The sequence below is a fragment of the Mesoplodon densirostris genome, chromosome 12, assembly GCF_025265405.1.
Source record: "Mesoplodon densirostris isolate mMesDen1 chromosome 12, mMesDen1 primary haplotype, whole genome shotgun sequence".
NCBI lineage: Eukaryota > Metazoa > Chordata > Mammalia > Artiodactyla > Ziphiidae > Mesoplodon > Mesoplodon densirostris.
In genome coordinates, this window is record NC_082672.1 from 69,652,863 (window position 1) to 69,671,425 (window position 18,563).

General features: G+C 38.6%; 1 protein-coding gene across 1 annotated transcript in view; it reads left to right on the forward strand.

The window, feature by feature from the left end:
* Window positions 1–18,563, forward strand: part of RARS2 (arginyl-tRNA synthetase 2, mitochondrial) — an 80,801-nt gene that overhangs the window by 46,115 nt on the left and 16,123 nt on the right. Inside the window, exons 6-9 of the mRNA XM_060115097.1 lie at window positions 7,099–7,154; window positions 9,502–9,585; window positions 12,351–12,427; window positions 18,361–18,519. Of these exons, the coding sequence (XP_059971080.1) occupies window positions 7,099–7,154; window positions 9,502–9,585; window positions 12,351–12,427; window positions 18,361–18,519 (376 nt within the window). The remainder of the gene's footprint in view (window positions 1–7,098; window positions 7,155–9,501; window positions 9,586–12,350; window positions 12,428–18,360; window positions 18,520–18,563) is intronic.

Consider the following 18,563-nt stretch of genomic DNA (forward strand, 5'->3'; position numbering starts at 1 on the left):
TTAGATTCCACATATAAGTGATACCATGCAGTATTTGTCTTTCTCTGTCTGGCTCATTTTACTTAGCATAATGCCCTACAGTTTCACCCATGTTGTTGCAAATGACAGGATTTCCTTCATTTTTAAGGCGGAATAATATTCCATTATGTATACATACCACATTTTCTTTATCCATTCATCTCCTGATGGACACCTAGGTTGTTTCCATACCTTGGCTGTTGTGAATAATGCTGCCGTGAACATGGGAGCACAGACTTCTCTTCAAGATAATTTGTTTCCTTTGGATATATACCCAGAAGTGGGATTGCTGGATCATGGAAAAGATTGTTTTTAAATTACTGGTTTTTATACTCAAATTATCCCAAATTAGGCTCCTTTATTCTCTTTGCATGTCCCCTTAAGCCTTGCTGTACTTTTCTTTTTGGCATAAGATGTTCCAATCTTACTCAGACTTGGAATTGTCCATTTCCCCCAAGAAGTCCTGGTTCCTTTTTGTGAGGGAGGTATTTAGAAGCCAAGTTCTGGGCTGTAGGAGTGCTTATTACTACTGGAACTCAATTTTTACTGATGTTACCAATTCAAATCCAACATCACAAGGTCCATTACATGTAATGTGTATTATTTAAAATTACCAGAGAAATAGCCTGATGTTTTAATGTGCCTCTAAATAGTCTTCATGATAACTTTCTTATATGCCATCAACAAAACCATCTAATCTATGAATTGCTTTTAAGTAACCAAAAAAGAAAAGGGGTCACTTTCAGGGTACAGCTGACAGGATGACAGCTCTTGAACATTGTTAGAGATACTGTATTTGCCTTCCTAACAGCCAAGGAAGAGCTTCGATGAGCTGTTTTCCCACTTAGAAAGATAGAACTTGCTAGAGCCTTTGTCTTAAGTATATGTTTTTGTGGAAGATTTTTAAAAATTGACATGGCAGATATTATTTCAAGTTTTCTAACTCATTATTATAATTTATGGTGGTAACTTAGTTAAACTTAGTTATGATTAGTACCTGGAGTAATCAGAGGTGAATGGGTTTTATGGATTCCACATTTGTACTGTCTCTGCCACTCAGTCTTGTTCTTAGAAAAAGCAGACCCTCTAAGACTGGGTAAACTCATCTGTTTATGATAAGGACTGATTGTTGAGTAAGCTAACCTTTTTATGGAGCAGATATATATTATGAATAAATCTTATGCTACTGGTGTGCTCCAATCAAGATATTTAAAGTTTAGTGTAAACATTGTTGCATCAAAAGAACAGAGAGGGACTTCTGCAGTCATCCTCACCCCAGAGAGGAACTACACTAAGGCCATCCCCCAAGGAAAGTTGCCGTCATTTCAGTCATCTCTTGCACGACAAGCCACTACAAAACTTGATACAGGGATTGGCAAACTTTAGCCCATGGGCAAAATCCAGCCTGCCATGTTTTTATAAATAAAGTTTTATTGGAATACAGGCTTGCACATTCATTTACATATTGTCACTGTGGCTACTTTCATACTCTAATGGCTGTTGAGTACAGTAGAGTTGAATAATTGAGATAGAGACCAGATGGCCTAAAATATTTACTATCTGGCTCTTTAAGAAAAAGTTTGCCACACTCCTGATTAGTGTCTTAAAACAACCACCACTTTGATGTTCATGACCCTGTAGACCAGGAAATCAGGGAGGACGTAGCCTAATGATTCTTTTACTTGCCTGCGGTCACTTATGCAACTCTGGTCATCTAGACATTATACTAGGGCTAGAAATCCAGGTGGCTCATTTACTTGTCTGGCATCTCACCTGAGGGCTGGCCAGGCATCTCTCTCTCTGCATTCTCCAGCAGAATAGCCAGACCTCTTTACAAAGGTGCTCAGGGCTCCAAGATAGTAAAATATCTGGTTTTGTAACAGGCACATCATCACTTCTGTAACTGTCAGCTGGTCAGAGCAAGTCACAAGATCATCCCTGATTCAGAGCAAGGGAGTAGATTACATCTCTTAACAGAGAGTGGCAAAGAGTTTGTAGCCACCTTTAATTCTTTTCATTCATGTCTTTAGTGATGCAGGACACATACCCTTCTCTGGGGAGGTACTTCAGTACTTGTACACTCCTTGCTCTTACCTAACCAACAGCAATGGAGAATCAGTAGCAAAGTAGAATAATATCTGTTACTACACATTCACCCTTGAAATAGTGCCATCACAAGTTTCTTGAAACATGAAAACATGAAAAGTTGCCACCAGTGTTCACTTTTAATGCCTTCTTCTCAACGTTCACTTCCCCTTCACCATCCCTTCTCCCCAGCCAAGCTCAAAATACCAAGACCTTAGTCTTTCTTACTCACTGATTCTTTGGCTTTTCTCCAAAGTTTGTGTTTCCCATATAACGCTTTTTTGTTTATGCTTATGTCTAAAAATAACATGTTCTATTTGAGTTGTAGTCTATAGGCCTTTTGAATGGCAGTTTATTTGCTTATGGATTTGCCTCTCTCAACTTTTTTCTAAAGCAGTTAAGGAAGGCTAGAACTTAAATGAGCATCTGAATGCTGATGAAAGCAGGGTCCGTTTCCCAGCAGCCATCTTTGCCCTCTGTTATTTTCCATCTGGCATTGCTGTGGGACCATAGCTGCTTTCTCCCTTAGAAGTTTTCCAGTTGCTGTGGCGCTTGTCATTGTGGTTTCAAAGTAGAGACAAACAGGTAGAGGAGAGGGTAAAAACTGATAGAAAACATTGTTCTTGAATTTGTCCTGAAAATGAGAGAGGTGGGAGGAGAGAATTTCTTTAACTACCTAGTTTCTTTAATAGACCAGGCAGCTTTCCCCTCAAAGCAAGAGATAGAATCACTGTGTTCAAGAAACTTGCCCCTTACATTGAGATGATGATGGTGATGATAGGTCAAGGAGCTTGCTCATAGTCACAGAGCTAACTCTGAATCCTGTATCCTTAACCTTTCCTGCCTCCTGATATATTGATATATGGTTGGTTTCCCTGTATTTTGTCTGATCCGGGAGCAGTGTGATAAAGTGCCAGCGTCGATGACTGTCCCCCTGGGCTCGGGCTCTTCGGTGGAGTAAGAAGTGAAGCTAACCACTGTTGCCTCTCTCCTCTCTGCAGAGTCAGCCTCTCCTGTTTTGTTCAAATCAAATCTGCAGGAGCACAGTCAGCAGTGGTAGCCTTTCCTCTTCTTTCGTCAACACAGTCTTCCCCACTCCCTGCTGTTCCCCAGTGTGAAGTGTTCTCACAAAACAAATTGAGGACCTCTGGTAATATGGAAGTCCAGGAGATCAGGGTACCAATTTTCACTTAGTAACTGATTCAGTCATCTTAGATGGGACAGTTTATTTCTCTAGTCTCTTTTCTTGTATGGAAAATAAGAGTAATATTATCTTTTTTCTTACAAGATTGAGGAAATTACATGAAAGATTTTTTTTTAATTTCCAGTAAAGTGTCCAAATTGTATTCATAGTAATTACTTTGATTGCCAAAGGAATTGAATTTGTATTTTCCATACCATTGTATTCCCTTCCGAGCAGGAATGTGGTGCCAGAGAATGGCAAATTGATGATATCAAGGGAGGTTTTGTGAAGCCCTAGATAGACTCAGTTCTTCTAATTCTAAAGAAAAAGTACAAAAGCTATGGCCAACAGGCACATGAAAAGATGCTCAGCATGGGGGACTTCCCTGATGGCACAGCAATTAAGAATCTGCCTGCCAATGCAGGGGACATGGGTTCGAGCCCTGGTCCTGGAAGATCCCACATGCCACGGAGCAGCTAAGCCTGTGTGCCAAAACTACTGAGCCTGCGCTCTAGAGCCCGCGAGCCACAACTACTGAGCCTGAGAGCCACAACTACTGAAGCCCACGCGCCTAGAGCCCATGCTCTGCAACAAGAGAAGCCACCGCAGTGAGAAGCCCGCACCCAGCAATGAAGAGTAGCCCCCGCTCGCCACAACTAGAGAAAGCCCGTGCACAGCAACAAAGACCCAATGCAGCCATAAATAAATAAATAAATTTATTAAAAAAAAAAAAAAAAAGATGCTCAACATGGTTAATCATCAGAGAAATGCAAATCAAAACCACAATGAGATATCACCTCACACCTCAGAATGGGTATCATCAAAAAGACCACAAATAACAAATGTTGGCAAAAATGTGAGAAAAGGGAAACCTCGTGCACTGTTGGTGAGAATGTAAATTGATGCAGCCACTGTGGAAAACAGTATGGAGGTTCCTCAAAAAACTAAAAATGGAGCTACCATATGATCCAGCAATATCACTCCTGGGTGTACATCTGAAGAAAATGAAAACACTAATTCGAAAAGATACATGCACCCCAATGTTCATAGCAGCATTATTGAACTAGGCAAGATACGGAAGTAGGCAAGATATGGAAGCAGCCTAAGTATTATTAACAGATGACTGGATAAAGAAGACGCGCGTGTGCGCACACATAATGGAATACTACTCAGCCATAAAAAAGAATGAAATTTTGCCATTTACAGCAAAATGGATGGACTTGGAGGGCATTTTGCTAAGTGAAATAAGTCAGTCAGAAAAAGACAAATACTGTATGTTGTTATTTATATGTGGAACCTAAAAAATAGACTAATGAATATAACAAAACAGAAACAGACTCACAGATACAGGGCAGAAACTTGTGGTTACCAGTGGGGAGAGGGAAGTGGGAGGGGCAAGGTAGAGGTAGGGGAGTAAGACATACAAACTACTATGTCTAAAATAAGCTACAAGGATATATTGTATAGCACAGGGACTATTGCCAACATTTTATAATAACTATAAATGGAGTATAATCTTTAAAAGTTGTGATTCACTGTTGTATGCCTGGAACTTATATAATGTAAATCAACTATACTCAGTTTTTTAAAACAATGCAAAAGCTATGTGAAAGCTTTTTTATTATTATTAGACAGATAATATAAATACCTCGTTTTTAAAAATTCTAAGATTACAAAAGGGTATTCAGTGAGAAGGATGTGTACTCCCTAACCTAGTTTCCCAGTTCTCTCCATACGGGCATTCACCAATACCAGTTTCTTGCTTACCCACCTAGAGATATTCTTTGCATTTGTAAACAGATCACACACATTATATGCTGTTCTTCTCCTTGCTTTTTTCTTTAAACAACGTAGCTTACATTTCTTTAATATCAGTACATCCAGGGCTGGCTTATTTTTATTGTTTCATAGTATTCTGTTGTCTGGAGATTTTTTTTTTTAATTAGCTTTATTGAGGTATAATTACATACAGTACAATACAGTTCACCATATTTCAACATGTAATTTGATGAGTTTTGTCAAAGATGTCCAGGTCTCATCACCACCACTACGATTAGGATATCTAACAGTTTCCCTTTTTTTTTTTTTAACCTTCATCTGTATTACTCTCTTTTATTCTGCTTACTTTGGATTTGTTTTGAGCCTCCCTTTCTAGTTTCTTATAGGAGAGCCTTAGGTCATTGATTTGAATCCTTTCTTCTTTTCTAATATAAACATTTCATGGTATAGATTGTTCTGCTTTAGCTACATCTCCTGAATTTGCTAGTAGGGAAGTCCTAAGGGTCACCCTGTTGGCTGACGTTCTCATAGGGATCACAGTCCTTCACTGTCGTTTAGTTTCATAAAACCAGTGTTTTATATATCTTTCTTGTTTATGGGTTGTTTTAACCCTATTGAAGAACATTTGCTTTCTTTCTAAATAATGATTAAATGAGTATCCTTATAGTTTCATGACTTCACAATTGTGCACAGGTATCTATAGGATCAAGTTTTTAAATTGTAATACCCTTAAAAAGGTAATATTGATAACAAAGCTTTGGAGACAGACCAAGATTAAGCTCTGTTTTTACCATTTTTCTTTTTTAATATAAATTTATTTATTTATTTTTATTTCTGGTCCGTTGGGTCTTCTTCACTGCACGTGGGCTTTCTCTAGTTGCGGTGAGTGGGAGCTACTTTTGGTTGTGGTGCGCGGGCTTCTCACTGCGGTGGCTTCTCTTGTTGCAGAGCACGGGCTCTAGGCACCTCGGCTTCAGTAGTTGTGGCGTGCAGCCTCTAGAGCTCAGGCTCAGTAGCTGTGGCGCACGGGCTTAGTTGCTCCATGACATGTGGGGTCTTCCTGGACCAGGGATCTAACCCATGTCCCCTGAATTGGCAGGCGGTTTCTTAACCACTGTGCCACCAGGGAAGTCCCTTTACCAATTTTATCCAGCTGTGTTCTAGTTAATATATCTTTTTTTAATATTGAAAAACTTACAAAATTTTCAAACATACACAAAATAGGGGAAAGGTATGTTAAGTCCCATAGGCTCATCACCCAGGTTCAAGAGTCCTCAAGATATTGCCAAATTCACTTCATTATCTTTTTTCCTTTTTGTATCTCAAGTCCCTCATCACAAATAAGACATGAGAGTACCTTACATCACAGCTCTTCTGAGCATTAAGTGAATTAATGCATGTAAAGTATGTCAAACTGTGCCTGTCAGATAGTGAGTGTGCTCTAGAAGCATTTGCTATTGTTAAATTATTGATTACAACTTCTCAACCACCAAGAGTGATAAATGTGTTGCTTGAGAATTTGGAGTGGTAAATCCTATTTCTGGTTATCCTGGGAAGCTTTATATATAAATAGTTCTATATTTTTGTTTTAATTTCTGATACAATAAATATTGATAGATATTACTCATATAAACAAAATTTCTTTGGGGTCCCCAATAATTTTTAAAAAGTTAAAGAATTGAGAAGTAGTGCACTAAACTTAATTTCTAATAATGTACATTGTTTGTATCACAACATATCTCTGAATTTCCTCATCTTTTTATTAGTCCTCAAATGTATCTGCTTCCTAAGTGTGCCACTTCTGTGTATGTTATGTGACTACCTCATGAGTCACAGGATCAATTTCACTAAGGATGGTTCTTTCTGGTTTCTAATTTATCTTTGTTCTAAATGTCTAATCTTTAACTATCTTTGCCCTAAATTACCAAAGGCTTTAGTCCACAATTGTATTAAACTATGGAGCTATGACCTAGTTCATTTTAGAACTCTTGTTCTTAGAACAGAAAAAATAAACTTTTGCAATTATCTTGCAGTTCACCTAATGTTGCCAAAAAATTTCATGTTGGACATTTGCGTTCTACCATCATAGGTAAGTGTCATTCGTTTCACAGAAAATACTGAGCATGCCTTTCGGGTCTGTATTTGGTGATACAGTCTAACGGTTTAAGGCTTAAGTAACAAAAGGACAAAAAACAAAGAAGTTGAAATTTATATGAGCTTAATGCTAATTAAATATGACCCAAAAAATGGAAAAAATTGGTTTAGAAATGGCAAAAAGAATTTGTTTCAAAACCAAAAGATTAACTCAGAAACCAGGTTTAACTGGTATGTATGTTTTGATTTTAACTTGTTAAAAATATGTATGCATATGAAGAAGAACTGAAAGATGCCGAAATGAAAATAGTTATATGGGATTGATAGTCATCCTCCCAATTTTTTTGTTCATATTTGTTTTATAAAAGAAACTCAGTCTCAGTCATGTGAGTACCAGCTGGAGTTTTCAAGACTGAAAATTGAAACAAGACTATCCTAATAAAGAGAGATTACTATAGATTCTTGGCTGTAATGCTTCAGTGTATAATAGGCTTATGGTTTCCATTTACTTAAAGTATGACATTGTGTAGCAGCCCAATCTTAAAGCTGCAGTTAGAATTGTATAATATTAGAATTGGAAGGGATTTTGGAGTTTATCTCATGTAATCTGTCTTCCAGGATAGAAATCTGTCTTTTGCATGCTTACAAGAAAGTCATTTATTCTGTACTGGAATACGTTAAAGACTTGGAGAAATCAGTATTTGTGGCATAGATTGTTACCGCACTAGTCAGCTCTCATTGTTACAAAGTTCTCAAGCAGCATTTTAAGAGAGGAAATGACAGGACTTGATGAAAAAGAATATAAGAAATACAACATATAAGAAAAGCTGTTGTCTTACATGAGTAAGTCAAAAGCATAGGGTTGAACTTGATAGTTGTTTGACAGTTGTTAAGGGAAATATTTGAACCAGGAAGAGATAATTACTGAAACTTACCATGTTAAGTGTTTTCATGTATTATCTCAACTAGTTTCACAATAGCCCGGTTTATTAAGTACTGCTGATTATAGATGAGGAAACTCAGATACCAAAAGTAACTTTCCCGAAATCACACAGCTAGTAAGTATTGCAGCCAGGATTTGAAATTAAGCAGTCTAATTCCAAAAGCCTAGGTTCAGGCATTTAGTTGGACTTATAAGATACTAAGGTGCTAAGAAAAATAGGAATATAGTCTGAGTACCAGCTGCAAAAGGTGAGTCCTGTTGCTGAGACCATATACCTTGGGAAAATCTAGAAGTAGGTAAACTGGAGAAGTAGCTGCAGTACTTCGTCAGCTATGCATATTGGCAAGGGGTTATTTGCAGAAAACTAGATCCACTCTAGTAAAAGCAGGAAGGAATTTACTATGGGATATTGAATAGTTGGCAAAGTTGTTGGGAGTGCTGAAGAAGCTTTGGATTAAGCTGACATAGATGACTCACAAAACTGTACCATAGAACTTGATCATCAAGGGAGCTTCTGCCTTTTCTGCAATCACTGCCACTGCCACAGTCAGGAAAACTGCCACTACTCCTGCCATGCCTTCTAGAGTTCAGACTAGCAAAAGAGGCCACCCATACCCTATCTTTCACTTCCCTTGGAGGTCAGATGACAGGACACTAGGACCTCTAGTAGTGATGCCACTAAAAAACAAAGCCTCCGCTACTGTGCTTGTCAGAAAAAATAAAGGTAGCTCCCTTTCCCACCCGTTTCTACCTTCTAGATCACGTACAAAGTGTATCAAATTGCCCAAACCTAAATGACTTATGGAACCCTAACTGCCAGAGATTCTGGGGAGTGTTATTTTTAGCTTTCCAGCCTCTGCAGTATGTGAAGGCACACTAGAAGGAGAGTGGAATAGAGGTCAAATGTCAAACCAGCATCAGCAGTACAGGAAGGTGGAGTCCTTGGACTGCTATGTGCTGTTAGTTAGGGAGCAACATGAGAGGATGGCCTTCATGATTGAAAGAAGGCGGAATGGGCTGCTTAGAAAAAGAAAAATCAGTATGGCTAGGTTCTTTAGGACATAGCCAAATTATATATTTCTTTTTTAACTACTGAGATTCTGTTATTTTCTGCCTTGGAATTGACTTGGAATCGCAATTACTTGCACATGTGTTCCTAACCCCCATTAATGTTGTTGAAAATTGTGAGATTCTTTAGAATAACTACCTCCTCCAAAATAATTCCTTACTCCCTTTCCATAATGTACATGAAAACACAATAATGAATGTTTTAGTAAAAAGAAATTGTTAGTAAATTTTGCCAAATGAATTTTCTGTGTTATGCTTTGATATTAGAGAAGCACATGGTTCTTATACCAAAATGGATAATGAGAAACTGTGTATTTTATTGATTTACTAGGAAATTTTATAGCAAATCTCAAAGAAGCTTTAGGACATCAAGTAACAAGAATAAATTATCTTGGGGATTGGGGCATGCAGTTTGGTAAGTAAATCTGAGGCTTTACTTTTCATATTGTTAAGTTTAATTTCTTTTAATATCTCATTACTTAATCACCTGGACAGAATACAGGCAGAATTCCATTGGATGAAGTAGTGCCTCCTACCTGTTTTTTCCCCTAATGGCTCTTTTGCATAAATCTTGTATATTACTTATTAGAGTAATTCTCACCATACAAGTAAGTTTTGGGGAAGGAAACTTCATACAATCAGAACGAGACCTGATAAATACAGACTTTTTTGGTTTTATTAAAGAAAAGTAGCTTACATTGGTTAGTTAAATGTAGAAGTAAGTATTAGGGAAAAAGTAAGCATAGGTATACACCCTTCTCAACCACAGCCCTGCCATTTTTAAAACTAGTGGAGTCCAGCCTTCCTGGTCCATCCTACATGAAACATCGTACCCTGGGCCAGTGGTGTAAAGGAAGAACAAGCTGGGATACTCTGGCTTCCCCTTAAATTGTACAAGTGGCAGAGGGGGGCGGTGAGGGTGAGGGTCAAAAAGAAAAGAGAGAAAGAGAAGAGTGAGACCCAAACAGTTCAGTGCCACAGATTATCTCTAATGTCATGAGTTTACTCAGAACCATTCGTAGCTCATATACTGCAGTAATCAAGGTGTGGAAGGATGGGATAAATGAAGTTGCTGTGGTAGTGAAGGGCTGGTAGCATGTGAAATGCAAACTTTTTATTAAAATCTCTGGCAGCTACCGGGTGCGTTTTAAGATTCAGCCCTAGCGTCACCTCTGAAAAGCATTCTCTGACAGCCAGACACACCCTTGCCCACTTTCTCACATCACCAAGTTCCTAGTACCCAGCTCTACTCAGATAGGCTTCTCTCTTACTGAATTCTTTTGTGTGCTTCTCTCCTCTGCTAGGTGAAATGCTCCATGAAAGCATGGGCTGTGTCTTACTTATTTTTGTATCCATAGTGCTTGGCACTTAAGACGCACTCAGAATGCTGAATGAATCTGTCTTGGGAAGTATTTCACAATACTACTCCAAAAGAAAGGCTGCATAACATTTTAAAGCTTCTGTAAAGTGCAGTGTGCACTGCCAGTTCCGAAGTTCACTGATACTATTATGTTCTATATCCAGTGAAATGAAATCAGTTCCCGGAAGACAGATTTATCATGACCTTCTCTTAGGAATATTATCCTTTCAGTTAATCAGAATCCTTTTTAGACCCTAAAAAGGGTACAACTTGAACCTAACAGTGCCCTTACTATTCACTGTGGAGGAACAGAAAACATGCCGTGCATTTTATAAACCCACCTGTAGTTCACAGTGGGTACTGAGAGGTTTGGGCTCTAGGCTGAACAGTCAGATTTAATAGATGGCATCCACTTTATATCAGTTTGGCTATTCAGGCATTTCACAGCCATTAGCAAATACGTGATTATGATACTCATTACATTTTAGCTGCAGGATTTTATTGTAGTGGTTTTTTCCTAAAGGACTACTATGGTTAGTGATCTGTCGACATTTCCATTATAACCATCATTGTTGAAGAGTTTTAATTTTGGCTGTTCAGCTATCCCCTATTAAAAGTCGGCAGACAGTTCCTAAGTACAGAATTAGTTTCTGAAAATGTGTTAGGTTGGATGTTAAATGGAATTGGCCTTTACTTTTCCTATTTCTGTTTTTTAGAACACTCTTTCCATACCCTACTCCCAAGACCCTGAATCATAATCACATTTGCTTTTGCTTGAAAGTGAATAGTGCTGGTATATGTTTTAGTCATCCTTCTAGTTCCTGTCTAAGCCCCAAAGATTGTCTACCCCGTGTTTAGTAACATCCCACTTTCTGCTGAGCCTACATAGAAAAATGTACATCAACAAGGCCCAGTGGCAATTGCTCCTTTAGATCCGAAGCTAGGTAACTGATACAGTTGTAGAAACAGATTAGTTTTTAAAGTAATTGCACTACCTGTAATTACTCTTGGCCCAGGCTGCATCTATCCTTTCAATCCAAAATTGTGGTCATCTTTTAGCAAAATATCTTAAGAGTATAAATATTCACAGTCCATACTAAGAATTTTCATTGTAGTTTACAAACCTCAATTATTATTTTTTTAAAAAAAGGTTGAAATTAATACCTTCCCTGAACTCTGAACTTATCATCAAAGACTAAAAGAAAAAAAAATTGGCAAATAAAAGACAAAGCAGATCGGCCAGATCAAAGCATTATGTCACTTGGTCACCTTGAATGGGAGAAGTAATCAGGGCTGTTTCAAGTTTTATCTTCAGTTATTTAAGAACTAATATTGTAACACTAAGCTAATCCTACCTTGTTTTATTTTCACACCTACGTTTTAAAAGTAAGTTTTGAAAACACTTCCCATCAGTTTCTTTTCACAAATTTTGAGTGTCTAGTGCCTGGCATCACGATGTCCTTCCACAGAGTAGCTGCTCAATAAATGCTTGTTTTATTAATGTCTTGTAGGGAGGTGTTGGGCACCATTAGCATAAAGATAACTTAGTCCCAGGCTCTGCCTTGGATGAGCTCAGTCTTTTGGTTTCTGTGGAATTAATTTCAGTGAGCTCTTCAACATATTGAATTTATGATTCAATATATTGAATTTGACTTGCGTCAGTTTATGGGGTAGCAGAACGTGATAGCGTGTGTTTTGCAATATTTTCAGGATGCATAATTATGAGAGGTTAATCTTTTTATAGAACTAGACCTGTTCCCTGCCATGACTGTTCTCTACTGTTCGACTATAATCTTTTCATTTACGGATTACTGTGCTAGGTCTTTTGGGAACTGGCTTCCAGCTGTTTGGCTATGAAGAAAAACTCCAGTCCAATCCTTTACAGCATCTCTTTGAAGTAAGTTGGCAAGAAACAATGTTCGAAAATGCTTCAGCTTCTTTTTTTCAGAGTACAGTGCAGCTTCATAACATATTTTAATCCCAGAGGTTTAAAAAAAAAAAAAAAAAAAAAAACCTGTTCCTTAAAACAAGGACCCAAAACAATTGAAAATGTTGCTTATATTTTACTAGGGAGTTCCTTTCATTTTCGAATCCGGGTGTTTCTTTTATTAGTATTTCAGTTGATTTGGGCCAGTATTTCTCCAGGTATAGAAGCTTCTTAGCATAAACACACAGAATAACATATTCAGCATAGAACTCTTTCAGTTTTTATTGGTTATGTACTGTAGTTTTCTTCATGGTGATAAGTATAATTCATTTAGCCTTGAGAAAACATGAGTGTATACTTTTTTGCTCTTGCTCTGATGTGGGGTAAGGCACATGTGTTTCTCTGAATTTGTGTGCACTATTTTCATTTTTCTTTAAGCTCCTTTTCCTGCCTTTTGCCCAATGTGAACTTCTTTCTGTTCTACCTCATTCAGTCCGTTGGATACTCTGCTTTTCTATCCTCAGTCCTTCCTGGAGTTCATTAATAAAGCCCTTCCTGTCCAATTAATCTCAAGGGATGTGTTTCCTTTTCATTGTCCCAGTTGTTATCTCTGCTGTTTCTGGGCCTGACAAGAAGGAACACAGATACTATGTCAGCCACGCTGGTGACATACCGGGGATCAGCCTAAGGATGTGTATGAGGAGGAGCACTTGCCAAACAATGTTTTACTTCTCTAGCCAGAGCCACAGAGAGCACTTCATCATTTTCCTTTTTGTTAAATTATTTTTCTCCTGCAGCTGGCTTTGTATCAGTAGCTAAATTAACAAAACACGTTCTGATTCTTAAAGACCTTTAAAGGTTTGTGATTTCCTCCTGAGTCTTTGCCTTCACTCTCACTGTAAATACCTACATTTTGATTTATACTGTTAACCAAAAGATTTTTTTTCTGTCTTTCCCATTAAGAGTTTTATTGATAGTCAAGAGTTTAAAAATTAATAATTCTTTATGGTCGTCTATAAAGCCTGCCACCTTAGTGCCTGGAATTTTTACTATATTATTGTTTTTAAACTTTGAATAATCGTGAGGGTTTTTTTGGGTTTTTTTTTTTTTTTTTTTTTTTTTTTTTTGCAGTACGCAGGCCTCTCACTGTTGTGGCCTCTCCTGTTGTGGAGCACAGGCTCCAGACATGCAGGCTCAGCGGCCATGGCTCACGGGCCCAGCCGCTCCATGGCATGTGGGATCTTCCCGGACCGGGGCACGAACCTGCGTCCCCTGCATCGGCAGGCGGACTCTCAACCACTGCGCCACCAGGGAAGCCCCAGCCATCACTTTTGAGAGCGGTGGGACTCAGCTTAAGTCAGTGTTAGGGATTTCCCACCTCCCAGGTCACACAGAGGCTCTTATGTGCATCCCAGGGTGGCCACGGAGGCCTTTTCTTGGCTTCAGTCCACATTGGTCTTGACTCACAGGCCCGGTACCCAAGCCTCTGCTTGTTTGACAGACTCCACCTGGAGGTCTTGCTGTGGCCCGGTTCCGCAGGCCCAGGGACCAGCCTCCCTGTGTGGGGACACTGTGAACCATCGCCCTCTGAGGGTCTGCCGCCTCCTGAGGGCCGCTCAGCTTCTGCTGTTCCCGGGACTGTTTCCCTCAGCTCCTCCTCTGTCCAGGCAGCTCTCCCTTCCCCTCTCCCTGCAGCTTCTCCACTTCACCATTGATCTTGACTATCTTCCGCAAAGCCACGTGCCTTTCTCCCTCACCCCTACTCCCCTGGGACAGCACTACAGTGTCCCATTGTCCTCTGAGTGTTCTTAGAGCAAGGATGGAAATACCGAGCTAGGCCAGGATACATGTTAAAAGCTCAGTCATTATCTCACCCTACTGAAATGTATGAAAAACACTTTTTTCAGCATGCGGAAAGTATTTATTAGGCACGAGTGCATGGTGATCTACAAGTTAGTAATTATCACCCTTGGATAAAGGTGTTAGATATCATGGATGTTATTGTGTATGTACAGAGGAGAAAAATAGGAGAGTCCAAACATTAAAAGAAGATGAAGGGATGGTAAAATGCTGTTTATATGCTGCTAATGATGTACTAATGAGAAATTTGGTAATTAATAAGTTAATTACTTCAAATGAGTTATTTTTTTACCTAGGAAGTTTTGATTTTATTAGCTGTTTGATGTATTAAATTATAATTATATTAATTTGAATTTCTTCAATATTTCATTTAACATTAGGAATCAGTCTCAACCAGAGGAATTTCCAATCAATACATGAAACATGAAACTAAAAATGAGCTTGTTTGAATTATAATCATGAATTTGATACATGTTATTTTCTTAAAAATAAGATCAAATTTAAATGCATTCTAAGATAGAGGACAAATAAATATTCAGATAAAAGGGTCTTTAGTGTCCAAGTTATGCTAACCATCCTTAGCAGTTACTCTCAGTTTTAAAGACAAAAATAACCAGGGATGGGGTTAGAGCCCTGCACCAAGGAATTCAGCTGTGCCTATGTGGCTAATGGTATTCTAGAATCAAATTTAATAAGACTGAGTGGGAGTGAGAGCATTTTCTGCTACTTTAATTTTTCACACTTATTTCTTTACATTTGGGCAGATCATCCCGAGAGCTGATTATAATTAATTAAATTAGAAATAAAATGTCATATGATTTTTGGCAATCCCAGCATCTAGAAATAGTGAAAAGGAAGGATTAATATTCATTTCAGGAAGTCTCAGACATTTAGTTTACTCTCTAACAGAAATACAGCTGGCTGTTGCATTCTAGTAACTAAAAAGAAAAATTGTGTTTCCATCCTCAAAAACACTTTTCTTCAGCCACACTCTCTTATTTATCATATCCAAATTTAAAATTTCCTTTTTATTCCCTTTGAGTCTGGATCTAACCCCAAACGGGAGCTGTCTTCAGAATGCATACTTTCTAAGGGTAGAGGGTTCATGGTAACTGTAAATTAAAAACTCTATAATGTCAGAAATGCAGAGTATAAAATTTACTTTGTGAAGGAAAACGCATTTCTTTTCTAAAACGTTGAAGAATGTTAACAATTAGTTTTATATAGTGCATTTACAAGCAGATTCTTAAGTGCTAATTAAGGCTCTTCTATGGTTTGATAGTATCAGTTGATTTTCAGTAATGTTTGGTTTATCACTACAAATTGCTGAAATGCCAGGGTTCTTCAAGAATTAGGAAGGGCTTTTTGTTTTGTTTTAATTATTTCTATTTTAAATTTTAAGAAAGGGAAAAGATTCTGGTGATGTTTTTTTCTAAAAATATTATCAATATTTTGAACGCTTATTAGATTTCTAAATGTTTGGCTATTTGAGTTTAGGGTCCTAGATTTAAAAAAGAAACTAATGGGCTTCCCTGGTGGCGCAGTGGTTGAGAGTCCGCCTGCCGATGCAGGGGACATGGGTTCGTGCCCCAGTCCGGGAAGATCCCACATACCGTGGAGCAGCTGGGCCCGTGAGCCATGGCCGCTGAGCCTGCGCGTCCTTAGCCTGTGCTCCACAACGGGAGAGGCCACAACAGTGAGAGGCCCGCGTACCGCAAAAAAAAAAAAAAACTAATACCTTTCCTCTTCTGAAAATAAGGATATTTTTTGTATATTTGATTAGAAATTGAATACACACGTGTACACACACGTGTATGTGAGAGAGAGAGAGAGATGGAGAGAGATGGGAAGAGAGAGATGGGGGAAGCGGGGACAGATTAACTTTGAATCACAAGCCATTTATAGATACATATGTATCTTTACTCCTGGAGGCTGGACTATTACGCAGTTGTCAATGGATAGGTCATTCAAAGGTCAGGAAGTCTGACCTATGCCTACATATCAACCTCGATTGGAGGTTGATATGTAGGCACCCCCTGTGTAGCATGTAGTAAAATTCCAAACTCCTAGAAGGAAAGCAGGTGTTTGGCATAAGCCATATTGTTTGCATAAACAGTTTAGGCACCTGAGCCACTCTTATCAGTTAGGTTGGTGGAAACATTCTCAAAATTTAAGTTCCCAGATGCCAGCCAAGGGCTAACCTTGCAAACAACACATTTTAAGGATAACAGTTTCCAGGCCTGCTACGTTAACTCTTTTCTGCACAATATGCTTTAAAGAGGAAAAAAAAAAAAGATTGGGTAGTTTTAATCTTTATTTAGGAGTACTGATTTATTTACTTCTGCCATTCCAATAATTAACATGAGCCATCTATGAAGGGTGAGACATTTTTAACTTGAGATAGATGTTTAATGCCCTGTTCCTTTTGTTGGTAGTATCTAGTGGGTATAAGCCACATTATGGTTGTCCTAAAGTGTTCTCCAGCAATAAAATCACTTTTTCTACCCAAATGCTGCTGCCATGATATTTTGATGATATTACCATAAGAGTTTAGAGGCCTCATAATTTTTGGTAGTTTATTTGCCAATTTTTATTATTTTCATGCTACTTTAATAGCTTTCTGGAAAAAAATATGAGGATAGTAAATTTATTGTTCGTGTTTCACCCTGGAAGTGAGTTACAACTTGTAAGTAAAATCTTTATAGTCTCTAATGCATAACTTCAATATTACTTGAGCTGTAGTGTTGATATTTTTATGTCCTTTATTAACCTTGCATTTTAGAGACTGGAAAATGATTCTATGAACACACAATCCTAGAGCTGGAAGAGCCCTTGACAAGCCATCCCACTGCACTCCTTTCATTGGTTTGGGACAGAACTAAGCGAGCCAGGACAGATGGTGCAAAAGCACTCCGGAAGTGAGCGCCCCGCACAGTTCTCAAGAGCCCAAGCTGGAGTATAATTAAGCTAACTATCCCAGAGCTCTTCCTGAATCACCTGGTTTTTCTGGTCTTTGCAGATTTAGAGAACAGTTTAAATTTTTTTTCATTAAAACAACGGCTGAATCACCCTATGGACTTTTCTTTTCCAGATTGAACCATTCTACTAGCTTCAATCTTTTCTCAGAGAAGTTGAGCAATAATTTCACTTTTTTTTTTTTAAGAAGTAATGCTAGCTTCGTCTAAACCAGGCATTATTTTTTTTGGCTGCAGTGTGCGGCATGTCAGATCTTAGTTCCTGGACCAGGGATCGAACCTGCACTCCCTACAGTGGAAGTGCAGAGTCTTAACCACTGGACCACCAGGGAAGTCCCTTTTTTTTTTTTAATTTATTTATTTACTTATTTTTGGCTGTGTTGGGTCGTCGTTGCTGTGCACAGGCTTTCTCTAGTTGCAGCGAGTGGGGGCTACTCTTCATGGGATGCGCGGGCTTCTCATCGCGGTGGCTTCTCTTGTTGCGGAGCACGGGCTGTAGGCATGCAGGCTCACTAGTTGTGGCTCGTGGGCTCTAGAGGACAGGCTTAGTAGTTGTGGTGCATGGGCTTAGTTGCTCCATGGCATGTGGGGTCTTCCCAGACCAGGGCTTGAACCCGTGTCCCCTGCATCGGCAGACAGATTCTTAACCACTGTGCCACCAGGGAAGTCCCTAACCAGGCATTCTTAACCTAAGGATCTGTGAACTTGGATGAGAAGAAAAAATTACATATTATTTTCAGTAACCTCAGTCAGGAATTTAGCACTTTCCTCTGTTACTATATCACAAATACTTTTTAAAATTTGAATAATTGTATTTCAATGTAATTATTTCCTTTATAATCCTATGTATTTTACTTTATGCATTTTGAGAAGGGGTTATTAGGGCTCACTAAGGTAAGGGTCCATGGCAAAAAAAAAAGAAAAGAAAAAAAGGTTACACTCTGTGACGAGCACACTTGTATAACCTTTAAATGAGAATTCTCCAGATTGTTTTGTTCTCTTCTTTTCCTTTTTGGAGATAACAGTGACTAGTAACGTACCTCATTTAATGTACTATTGTGCCTTTAGGTTTATGTACAAGTTAATAAAGAAGCATCAGACGATAAAAATGTAGCAAAATCAGCACATGAGTTCTTCCAGCGATTGGAACTGGGCGACACGCAAGCACTTGCACTCTGGCAAAGATTTCGGGACTTGAGCATAGAAGAGTACATTCGGATTTACAAGGTGCCCGCCCACTCTCCTGCTCTCCTGTCATGTGGTGCAGCTCT